Source organism: Poecile atricapillus, chromosome 9 (genome assembly GCF_030490865.1).
Source record: "Poecile atricapillus isolate bPoeAtr1 chromosome 9, bPoeAtr1.hap1, whole genome shotgun sequence".
Taxonomy (NCBI): Eukaryota; Metazoa; Chordata; class Aves; order Passeriformes; family Paridae; genus Poecile; species Poecile atricapillus.
The window spans coordinates 12419634-12432162 of record NC_081257.1 but is presented as its reverse complement, the minus strand read 5'-3'; the positions used below and the strand labels follow the sequence as shown (position 1 = coordinate 12432162).

Genomic DNA, 12529 nt, shown 5'->3' with positions numbered 1-12529 from the left:
CTTTCTCACATGCATGTGTATATTTGTCCTTACATCTCTCTCATCATTTGGGGTAGTTCTCTCAGGAGGACAGATGCTAATAGGCGGCCTCCTAGAAGAACAAAGCAGGACTCAAACTGACTTCATCCCCTCCCTGTGACAGGCAAAGCAGCTCTTGTTTAATTGCTGTGTTCAGCAGCACATGGCACATATGTCGTGTAGACCTGTCAAGCATTTACTCCTCCTTTATTCCAAATGCAATCCCACACACTTACCATGTCTCCACATTACTCTCAATAGCTCCATAGAGGCTGCAAACAGAGTGCGTATTTACACACTCTTCTGGAGAGCTCCATTACATCAGCTACAAATACCCTTACCGAAAGACAAAGCCAAGGACTGGAAACATGTAAATGCCTTTTCCATGCTTTCAAAGCTATTTCTGCTCATGCAGGGAGAAAATAGGGTTTGACCCTCTGTGCAATACTATGCTACCTATAGCAAGATGCACTGGGAAAAGCTTTGCCAGGGATTTGCATTAACTCTCCACATCTGGGGTTTCTCGTGCAAGTCTCTTCAAGCATTTCCAAGCCAGCAGTGTACAAGCCCCAGACCCAGACTCCTACACTCATCTTTTCCTGTCAGATCTAAACACCATGATCACCAATATCACATTTATCCACAATTACTCCAGCGAGGTGCAGCCTCAGGGTTAACCTCTAATCAGTAGAGCATCACTGAACACAGCAGCCAAGCTAGGTGAGAGCACTGCACATTGCATTCATGTGCCAGTCCCCACAGCCCAGCAGCTCAGGACCAGGAGACTTTTCTTGGGAGCTGTTAGGGACTGCTGGGATTCAGAGCCTGCTGCTTCAAATTTGCTTCTGCTTTTATGGGATATTGCAATCACTGTCTATGGCCAAACCTCCCAGGAGAGCACAGGAAGGGAAAGGAGGTGATGGTTTGGATGTCTTGGGTAACATGGCTTTCAACCATTTGGAATCTACAGTGACATTCAGTCCATCACAACTGAAAATTTTCCAGGTTTGTTTGGCCCTGGAAGAGAAGTTTTTCTGTGCCCTGTCGTTGCTGAATAGACCTATTATAAACACCACACAGGGCACAGAGCTCTGCCACCCTACAGTGAAAATCTGACACAGGCCTCTCAAGGGTCTCTATCTTACGTAGCTGAGGAGGAGAATGAAAAATGTATTTTTTTCCCCCAGATCCAGAAAGAGCAAAAACTTAATCTGAAATGGGAGTAAAGATACTCCTGTAGCTAAAACACCTTCAAAAGCCTCCTCAAATATTCAAGACTCGATACCAAAAGCTAACAATGTGTTCACAGCCTATGTCTAGATCCACTAGACAAGTGAAGACACAGCAGTTTGCATAAAGACTTTTAGAAAAGGATCTCTTAGTCCCTTTCCCACCCAACACCAAATACATCCAACCTTATCCCATGTCATATAAAAGTCACTTCTTTACAAGCGCCTTCAGCTGGTGAATTAACAGGAGACACTGCTGCAGACTCCCTGCCTGCACTCTCAGCTCGTGTCAATCCACCCTGCATTGTTCTCTGGGTGGAACGCTATCTGATACTTGCATACAGCTACAAAAATTATCTCTGTTGGTCCAAAAAGAGACTGCACAGCTGAGAGAGGTCAAGCAGACTGGGGGGGGAGGGTCTCTGCATTGCATGGTTGGCAGGCTGGCCCCAAATCCAGAAAGCTCAGCTGTGCTAAAAGCAGAGCCCTGTCTGCAGAGTGTTGGAGCTGACAGCACGAGTTGGAGCTGCTTGGCACAGCACAGCCACGATTACTGAGGCAGTGGGATTTAGCAGCCAGGCAGGCTCAGAGCTTAGCACAGATGCATGACATTGTTTGGAGATAACGAAGGTTGGGTCATTCTGGAGTATTTCCACGGCTTCCTTAGCCCTTCCAAATTTACCACACAAGTTTAACACAGTTATTACAGGCTAGTGCTTAAATTAATAGATGTATAGATAATGCTAGCTCAGCCTTTACCAGTTTAGACAGCCACACACAGTTTAGACACACACACAGTACAAGTGGCTGCAAGAAGAATGTGAAGCATCACAGGAAAAACCCTGTGCTTGCCCAAGCCGCTTGATCAGGAGCTGTGAAGTGTAACTGATGGACATCCCCTCCCTCCACGCCACATCCTAGCCACTGCTTGGGGCCAACAGGAGGATGTACAACACAAAATCCCCAAAGGGAAACCCCCCTCCTCTGTGTAGCTGCCGTGCACAAGGTGACCAAGCAGGAGTCTTTGAAGTTCAGATCCCACCTGTCCAGAAGGGAAAAGATAAGGGACCCTACCAAAGATTTAGAGAGAAGCAACTGTTCTTGTGCTGAAAGCCTCCCTTTCCCCAGGCCTCTATTAGGGCATTGTGAACTTTCTGAAATCCACAGATTTTACGTATCTGCTGCCTGTCCTTTACCCTTTTTCAAGGACTGATAACAGGCTATGCTCCCTGTGATGCTCAAAGACAAGAGCTGACTCAAGCATAACATTCCCCTTCCTTTTGCAGCCAAGCAGGCAGAGAACATCACCACTCTGACTCCTGGGAACAATGTTATTATAGTAGTACCCTTTAAACAAAACAATAAAACAGTAAAGCAAATGAACAACCTCCCACCCACTACCTCCTCCAAGCAAACTCTTCCAAGCCAGACACACTGGTCTGTAGCAAAGGTTTCTGGAGATGAGCATCACAAACTCACTGAGCATACACAAATGCAGCAGACTGACTAAAATACTCCAAAAGCCCAACCTCCACCCTTGGCAGCTGGTATGGCAGCAGCCCCAGTCTCCCACCTTATGCTGACTGTGGAGAAGCTGAAGCACAAATACCCTCACCAACTACTGCAGCCATTTCAGACCTGGGAGCAAAACCACTGAGAGGAAACCTCAAATTTTGCTCAGGATTTCAGATGCAAACACTGAATGCACCTGAAAATCCCAAGCAATGAAAAGCACAGGCCAAGACCTCTGCTTCTCTGGAGCCAGTGAGAAAGTTTAGATTTCATTAGGTCTCCTTTTACTGCATAACCAGTGGAAGAAAGCAATGCTGCTTCCTCCACTTTGTATTTTCAAAGCACTCAGGAAATCCACAGAGCTGTTAAAATCTCAAGGAGCCCTTTCAGCACAGGGCTAAGCTGGAAGCCCTTCAACTGCATCCTCAGTGCCACCCAGACAGAAACAGTTCTTTGTCAGCCAAGGAAATTAGTCTTCCTCCTTTTTGGCAAGCAACCAAAACACAGACCAGATAAAGACAGGGAATCAGCATGGAGAATGGGCTGTAAGGTGCCCCATTTGCTCAGCCCACAATGTACAGGCTTGAGAATGGAGCTAGTTTGACTGCCAAAGAACAAAAATGAATACTGAGGAGAAAAATGGGGTTTGTAGGAATCTGTGTGTTCAGCCAGAGTGAGCCAGAGCTACCTTTCATCTCCCCAGACTCACAGTTCTTCAAGTGTAAAACAAGCCTCATCTGCTGGGGGTGACAGCAGATCAGTGCCTTATAAACACAATACCTCCAAACACTCAGCCCAGAGAGATGAAGAAAAATTACCGTGCATGTGTTCATCTGTAGGAGGAATAAAAAAATCTCCATGCTCATCCTTGCCTGGCGTCTTTAGCCCTAACATCCAGCTACACCTACACAGGGAAATCTGGCACATCATTCATCCCCAACAGCCACAGCCTTGGCTGCTACTTTGAAGCCTCACTGACTCCGCACTGTAACCTTGGAACTGCATGTCGCTGAGATAAAAAAAGATCTGCTCTAAATCTTATTTCCTGCAATTTGCCTTTAAATTCATTGTGATAAGCAACCTTCAGACAAAGCAGGATCTTTGGGTTTTTTTTGGCTTTTTGTTTTGTTTTGAGTAGTATAAATAGGCAGCCACAGCAGATAAAACGCTTAAGGACCAATGATCTTGTGCAGACATAACAAGGGGGAAATGAAGTAGTGCTGAGTGCTTGGAGGGAGCTCTACTGCTCATGTCAAAACTGCTCTTCAAAGCATTCTCCAGAGAGCCTGCATCTTTTTTAGAAAGTTGCCAAGAGATAGTCACACAGTATAGAGTGGATTTTGCATGTTTCTATAAAACCATGGACCCTCAAGTATTCCAAAAAGTATGACAAGTGAAAGTGGCAGAGGGACTGTTACAGATTTCTCACTTTACACTGCAGTAATCCCAGGTCCGCAGCACAGACGCCTGATTTTTAACTTTAGCTGCAAAGGCATTTTATTCAACAGGAAAACAACTGTCACACCATCAAAGGAGGAACCTTGCAAGTGTCCAGCCACTGTTACCTGATAGAGACTGTCATCATCCTCCTCGAACTCAGTGTTGGGAAGGCTGTGATGTCGCTCGTAGCCTGTCCGGCACACCCCGTTGGGCTGCCGGGACACATCCAGGTGGTGATCACTGGAGGACTGAGTCATAACCGTCCCCTGTGGGGTGGGAGAGTGGCTTTTACGGGACACAGTCTCCTTCCGGTGATGGATTAGTTTTCTGAAACAGAATGATGACATCAGGAAGAGCAAAGCTCAAGGGAGTGACCATGCTGCAACATTTAAATTTTTTTTTAATGATTTATTGTATCTGGGCTATATATACCAGAATGGGCTACATTACTCTGAATACCATCTCCAGTTTCATTAACAACTAAGGAAGCACTTCTGGGGGAGGAAGGAAGAGGCTTTGCAAGAGCCCATAATTTATTCATCAGCTCACTGAAGAAAAATGCCTCTTCCTCGGGGGAGAGTCACATATTGCACTGCAAGCTTCAGAAATTGCCTGCACTTTAGAATTGCTGTTCAACAGAGATTAAACCAGCACGCCTCAGCACAGAGTCTGAGGTGTCAGAGAAAACAAAAATTCTCCTCACAAGCAATTATTTGAGAACATACTAAAGACCTTGTGTCACGTGCCAAAAACCTCTACAATTCCTGGCTGGTAAAGCAGAGAAAATGCAGCCAGAAAGGTTTTTGTTTTCTCCTCCAAGCCTACAGTGTGGCTGAGAATCTCCTTTTCTTGGCATGCACAGAGATAGAGGAGCAAGGCCAAAGCTCTACTTTTCTGGACACAGCTGTTAGGAGGAGCAGCAGCAGCTCGAACACTGGGAAGTTCTTGAGTGCTGCAGCACTTTGAAGCACAGGGGCTCAAGGCAACAACATCCAACATCCCCCCAAGGACAGAATGGCATTGTGACCACCCTCCATCTACCAGTTCTCCCAGATGCCCATCACACTTACTGCAGGACATCTCTCTGCTCCAGGTTGTATTTCCCCCCATTCTTCATGGCTGCATTGTGCACAGCCTCAATGGCACGGTCAATGGACTGGAGAACCACATCCTGCTCCAGCACCTGAGAAACAACATCCAACATGTTACAGTTCCCTCCAGCCGAGGTTCTTTTGCACCAGAGATTATAGCAGAAAAGACACAGTACAGTAAACTCCCAGAGCTTATGTTTGGGGAAGAAAGTCACTGTTACAAGCACCAAAGTCCAATCATCCCTACATGGAGACCAGAGATAAAGCTTCAGAACCATGCAGCAGCCTTGAATATTTAGCCTGTTGCAGGAAGGTTTTGAGATCCCACTGCAAAGCCAAGCTTACCCCAAGCCAAATTATTCCTGCTCTTGCTGCGTTACTGTGGAGCAAATTCAGAACTGTGAATATGACAGCTGAAATCTGGTGGTCTCCAGAGTCTATCGGCTCTGGATGGTTTGGGTTTTCTTTTTTCCTCACTTTTCTCTTGATTTTTTTTTAATACTTGTTTTGTAACTTAAAGCATCTTTTCCAAATCACAGAATCACTAGGTTGGAAGATATCTTCAAGATCATCAAGTCCAACCTATGCCCTAACACCTTAACTAAACCATGGCACTGAGTGCCACATCCAGTCTTTTTCTAAACACATCCAGGGATGGTGACTCTACCACCTCCCTAAGTAGACAATTCCAGTACTTTAACACTCTTTTTGTAAAAAACTTTTTCCTAATATCCAACCTATATTCCCTTGGTGCAGTTTAAGACTGTGTCTTCTCATTCTGTCAGCTGCTGCCTGGAGAAAGAGACTGACCCCCACCTGACTACCAACATCTTTCAGGAGGTTGTAGAAATTGATAACATCATCTCCAAGTCTCCTTTTCTCCAGGCTGAACAACCCCAGCTCCCTCAGCCGTTCCTCACAGGGTTTGTGTTCCCAGCCCCTCACAAGCCTCATTGCCTCCTCTGGATGTGCTCAAGCGTCTCAATGTTCTTCCCAAACTGAGGGACCAGAACTGGACACAGAACTCCAGGTGTGCCCTCACCAGTGCCGAGTACAGGGGAAGAACCTCCCTGCTCCTGCTGGCCACACTGTTCCCGATCCAGGCCAGGATGCCGCTGGCCTTCTTGGCCCTCAGGGCACACTGGTGGCTCATGTTCAGCTGCTGTCACCAGGACCCCCAGGTCCCTTTCTGCCTGTCCAGCCACACTGAACCCAGCCTTTAAAGTTGCAGGAGATTATTGTGGCCAAAATGCAGGACTCAGCACTTGAACTTATTAAATCTCCACCCAAACTGTCACAGCAACATTTATTCCTCCCACCAGCTGGTTTAGCACTTGTTACTGCAATTAAAATAAACAGCAGCCTTGAAAGAAGAAAACACCAAAGGCTACTCCCTGGACTCACAAGAGGAGGCTAGAAGAGCAACAGGACAATAAAGCAGGTTTCTACACTTGTGACACTCTAAAAGGCTTTGTTTATCAACAGCTTGACATGCCTTCAAGAGAAAAGACCTTTACAGGACTAAGGCAGAAGGCAAAGGACATGCTCCTGAGTCTCTGACCCACAGGTCTCCCATAAGCTGCCACTAGTGCCAGCACCATCCATTCGGTCCCGCTGCTCCAGCCTCAGCCCATGCACAAGGGGAGGAGGGGAATGCTCAGACTCCAGTGCTCACTGCAGCTGTTTGAACACTAAACCCTTCTTTCACTTGCTTTGCCCCCCCCTTCCCTGCATCAGAGCAACTATTTATCCAGCCAAGCAGTGGCTGGATTTTCATCAAGGATGCACCTTAATTTGCCTTGGGGGCTGCAGAGCACAGAAAGGAAGCCCTCCCCGCTGGGGCAAAAGCGCCTGCCTCCATAACATTGGCATGCAGTTTTCTGATAACATGCTATGTATTATTTATATCCTGGTTAATTGCTTAACCAAATGTGAATTAATAGCTACCGCAGACTGTGGGGAAAAAAACAAGGTGTGGATGAGAGGCCTCTTCTGCAATACTCCCTTTGAAAAATTTAGGAGGGTTTTTAGTTGTTGTTTTCCCAAGAAAGACAGATAGGGAAGAAAGCCACTGGGGAAAACTTTAAAAATAAAATCAAATTTTTTAAAGTATCTGGTCAAGAACAAAACCAAGACTCAGAACTCACCTTTAGGATGAAGCCTCCAAGCAGCCCCATGTGACCTAAGTTCATGACCTAGGGAGCATTTCACCACCTCTAACTACAGAACTAAGGAAATGGAGCAAAGTGTATTTGAACACATTCCAAGGAGGGCTGGAAGGAACAGCAAGTTATTTCAGCAAATTCACCCCATTTTCTGAGAAGATAAGAAAAAATTACAGCAAGCTGCATGCTCTCTCTGGGAAAGGGGAACAGTGCAGAAGTCCCCAGCACTGCTGTCTCCAGGAGAATGCCAGTGTTACACTGAGTGTTACAGACCTCTGCCCTCTGCACACTCCACCTGCCCTCCTGCACTCCCACAAGAGTCCCTCCCAGTCTTCCATGCTTTTACCCACATGGGTTTAAACCCTTTCTCAGCCTGATCATCCAAGGGAAGATAGCAGTATACAGCACTGAATCCTACTGAATAGCTCAGCATCTCTGCCTTCTTCCAGAGGGAAGATCAGCACAGTCCACAAGAATCCATCCACAGGCTGGAATCATAGAATGGTTTGGGTTGGAAGGGATCTTTTAAATCTTCTAGTTCCAATCCCCTATCATGAGCAGGAATGTCACTAGATTGCCCAGGGTCCCATCCAACCTGGCCTTCAACCTGCCCTGGCCAGAGATGGGGCATCCACAGCTTCTCTAAGCAAGCTCTTCCAGTGCTTCACCACTCTCCAGTTAAAGAATTTCCCCCTAACATCCAATGTAATCATCACCTTTCAGTTTAAAACCTTACTCCCTTGTCTTAGCACTACCTGCCAATGTAAAAAGTCATTGTCTATCTTTTTATAAGGCCCCTTAAAGTACTGGAGGCAATGAGGTTTCCCTAAAGGCTTCTCCAGGCTGAACAATCCCACTCTCTTAGCCTGCCTCCACAGGAGAGGTGCTCCTACAGAGCTGCTCGTTGCTGTGCAATGCCATTTATTATGGAGAGGGTGCTTCCTTCCTGATAAAACACAGCATTTTCACACTAATGCAGCACTGTGACAACTGGCTTTTAGTTGCTGTGCCCTTTCCTTTTGTTTCTGTTCCCAACTGTCTATTAACAAGGCCCTGTCAAAGGGCTGGAATAAAAAACCAGCATTAACATGCCACTTTATGTCATTGTTGATGCTGTTCAAAAACCATCTCCCTTGCTCAGCTGAGTTGGGAGGGTGTATGTTGGGTGAGGGGGGAAGCAGCAGGGTCTTCAGCACATGGGCTGCCTCACATTCTGAGTTTGTAGGACACCCAGCATCAGGGATTCCCCGCACTATAGTCATAAAGTTAAAAAATAAATATCACTATCCTGGATAGATCATGTGGTTCAAAGGAATCTGCACACTCCTCAGGTTAATCAAAATGGCACTGCTTTTGTTTAAAGAGGGATAGATGAAAAAGCACATTGCAGTCGAAATGAGCACAGATTGCAAGGGGGGAAAAGTCTGGTTCGCCAGGATCTCACCTATGATCCCCTCCTCCCTAGGACTCAAGGGATTATGCGCTCACAGCAATTCTGGGCAGTGCCTCGCTGTTTTCCCCATGCAATCTAGGGAGATCAATCACTCTGCAGGACAGGGGAATCCTGCCTGCATCCAGCACTCATTCCTGAGGATGCTGGCAGCTGAGACACAGGCAGGCAGGGGTCCTGAGCAGTACATCCAGCTCACACGTTCACAGGCAGCCCTGGTCATGCACAGCTCTTCAGCCTGCAAAGGAGGTCACAAAGCAGCAGCAAGAGCAGAGCCCTGGAGTGCAGGCAGGAATTGGGTGCTCCAAAGTCCTGCAGAGTCCTGCCCCTATGCTTTAGGCTAGAGATGAAACCCTGTTCATAAGCTAAGGCTCGCATGGAAGCAAGGGAATTCATAAAAAGGGCATTGCTGTAGGGTTAGCAGAAGAGACGTACCAAGCAAAGCCCAGGAACTCAGCTGGATTTACTGAGGCTGCACAGTGGGGGTTGGCAGAAGGCAAGCAACCACTGCAGCATGCAAGCTGTTAACTGTGTCCTTCACCAGTTACCAGCTCGCCAGGCACAGGCACAGCCATGCCAGCCACTCTGGGAAGGCAGAGAAGGTGGCAGGGACAGAACAGGGACAGGACAGTGACAGGGCAGTGATGGCAGTGGAAGGCACCAGCCTTCACAGGGTGAGCACAGGGGGTTCCTTGGTCAGCATGGAGTGATGGTGCCCAGGCCATGGCCAAGAGGCGTCAACCTTCTGCCCAACAAACCACAAAGATCAAGGAATATCTGCTGAGGTATTGATAACACATTCCCTCCAGTGCCTCACCCCAGAAAGGAGTGGGTGCCACCCCCTTTATCAGATATTTCTGGCTTAATCAAATTTCTCGCTGCAGCAGAGAAATGCTGGGCTCTATGAGCAGCCTGTCTCCACCAGCCTGGGGATGGCCAGTGGCAGGGGAAGAGCAGTGACCCTTGGTGATCACAGGCCATACTGCCTATGGGGCACTGTATCAGAGAACTGGGGATACCACCAGCGCCCCACAGGCCAGCTGCTCTGCAAGGAACAACTGCTCAATTAGAGCCATGATTATCAGCCAGAAAACTGAATTTCTTCCTTCATGGCCTGGCGTAGGAGAATCACAGAAGCATCAATAAATCATTATTTCCTCGCTCCTTGCTAATAACACAAGTAAACAAAGGGTCTCCCTAGAGCCTGCTGCCAATTTCCTCCCCACCTGATGAGGACGGAGCCAGACTTGAGCACTGCCTTGGGGTGCTTTGCACACCCCAATGTGGTTGGGGAAGGATGCCTTTTCCAGGGCCAAGGACAAGGTTTTAAAAAGTAGCTTTCCAGAATGTCTTGTGAGTACCTAAGCACAGCCAACACAGGGCATGGCCCTGCAGAGGCAGGAATATATCTATCCCCGTGCCTTGCACTGCTCTCATCCTCACTGCCCCAGGGGCAATCTCCCCAAAAATAAGCACACCTGCACAGGATGCATCGCACAGGCTGGCGAGAGACCCGAGCAATTCAGAAGACACTACAGGTGTCCTTGTTGGTCAGGCAGCACAACCTCTTCTCCTGCCTTCCCTGGGCTATCAAAAATGTTGCCCCCTCTCTCTTTGTAATCTTTCCACATGTACCACTGGTGTTGTTTAAAGGCACTCACACAGAAGAACTGGCTCAACAGTCTAGAATAATCATACCTTTCAGAAAAGCATTTTCTAGACAAACAGGCTGACAGCTGCATTAGCTCAGACAGGCTGAGCCACATTGCATGCACAAGGCTCCCACACTTACGAAAGTGGCCCATTAACTTATGGCAGGCTTTTCTTTGCCTCCACAGGGGGCTGATCCAAGAAAACATAGCTTTCTTTTCTCCTCCTACCTCCCCATTTTTTAGTGATCAAGGGCATTTGCTTTTCTGCATGTGCAGGAATCTGTGCCCTCCTGCCTGAAGCTGCCTCTGCAGCCAGAGGGGTGCCCAGGCAGGGCTGCTCATCTTCACCCTCATCTCACTGCCCCAGCTTTCACAACATGACAACAAAGGACAGACAAAGTTTTGTCTCCAGTGACAGCTCAGTTTTCACGCAGCTGCACTGACACGGACCACTGGTGAAATTAATATATTTATCCTGCTGGCATACACAGGCACAAGCTGGTTCTTTGTTACACAAATCAAGAGAGGAACGCCACCTCTTAGGTCACATGCCCTTCACCCCCAGTCACCGCCAGACTGTCTGCGTGTTTATTCCTTCCAGATTGAAATGATCGCAGCACCAATTTACAAAAATCAACTATTCTTTGTCTGTGGCAGAGTGATGTGCCAGATCAGAGTTCCCCTTTTGGGATCACACAGCTCAAACAAATGGGCTGAATTTTCGTTTTTTGCATTGCTGGGGAAAATTCAGCTAATTTCCCTTCTCTTATTGCAGCCCAAGTCAGAAATTTTTAGTCGCCAGGCTGCTGGTTAAGAGATTAACTTATTCCTGCGGGCATGAAGATATTGTGCCTTGCAGCACTTAAAAACACACAACAAAAATGCAAGTGAAACAATGGGCAACTGCTCTGGTTACTGAGCAAATAAGATGAGAAAAGCTCCAAACAAACCTGCAGCGTCTCTGACTAGCTAGCAAGAAAACAAAGACATGGCTGAGCTCTTCTGACAAAGAGGCAGCCCAGAAGCAGCCCAGGAATTCCTGCTGATATGCTATAGAGTGTTTCTCACGGATCAGTGTTTTTCCACTGTGTGCTGACAGCAGCCACTTGCGCGGACAGCCGGCACAAATGGGAAATGAAAAGACAGGATAGCCCAGGAAAGGGCTTAAGCTGTGCAAATCACGCTAAAGCAAAATCCAGAGCTCCTGGCAAAGAGATGCACTAACTAGGGACAGAACAGGCACAAGAGGCATTTGGAACAAACAGAACCCTGAAGGCAGCAGAGGGATGCACAGCAACCAAGCCTCAACCAATTTCTCTCCCAAGAGCAGGAAGCCTTGGAGTCAGGGAAAAGGGAGCAGGGAAAGACTGAGGGACAACAGAATGCATGCAACCCACCACTGCATGCCTGGACTTCCTGAGGTGGAAATGCTTCATCCTGGGTCTCTCCAGCCACGCTCAAACCCTGTTTACTGGCCACAAAGACCAGAACTGGCCACTGATTCCTTCCCCTCATAATTTTGCACTCTCCAGTAACCAGAACACATGTCTTACGTCGAAACAGTCTAAGAGGATAAAAGCAGAGACATACATTTTTAAAATAAAACAATCAACACATACTTACATATCTTGCTGTTCTCTGCTGCCTTAATTGTTACTGCCCTCAATGCTTCAGGGGACTTCCCTGGCTCAAGCCTGCTTCAGGTGAACAGCTGCCAGACAATAGAGCTGTCCCCCTCTTTAGGATCACCTGTTCAGCATCATTTTTGCATACAATTGTTGAGTCAGTATCTGACACAATCAAGGTGGCATCTGTGCAGGAAAATTTACATTTCTACTAATACATACATAAACATAAAATGTATATATATACATATACTAGAGTTATCATCTACACAGAAAAAAGCTCAACAGTAGATAGCCTCTGCTTTGTTGAAAACTCAGGATTATGAACCAGGATGTATCAAGGTGGA

At 47.2% G+C, this 12529-nt stretch overlaps 1 protein-coding gene across 3 annotated transcripts in view; it reads right to left on the bottom strand.

Moving 5' to 3' along the window:
* Window positions 1-12529, bottom strand: part of NCKIPSD (NCK interacting protein with SH3 domain) — a 48495-nt gene that overhangs the window by 22924 nt on the left and 13042 nt on the right. For 2 of the 3 annotated variants that reach the window (XM_058844776.1, XM_058844777.1), the window contains exons 2-3: window positions 5270-5382; window positions 4325-4526 (exon numbers count right to left, since the gene is read on the bottom strand). In XM_058844776.1, the coding sequence (XP_058700759.1) occupies window positions 4325-4526; window positions 5270-5382 (315 nt within the window). Of the gene's footprint in view, window positions 1-4324; window positions 4527-5269; window positions 5383-11954; window positions 12122-12529 lie in introns of all 3 variants that reach the window. The other variant, XM_058844778.1, reaches the window with a different exon arrangement.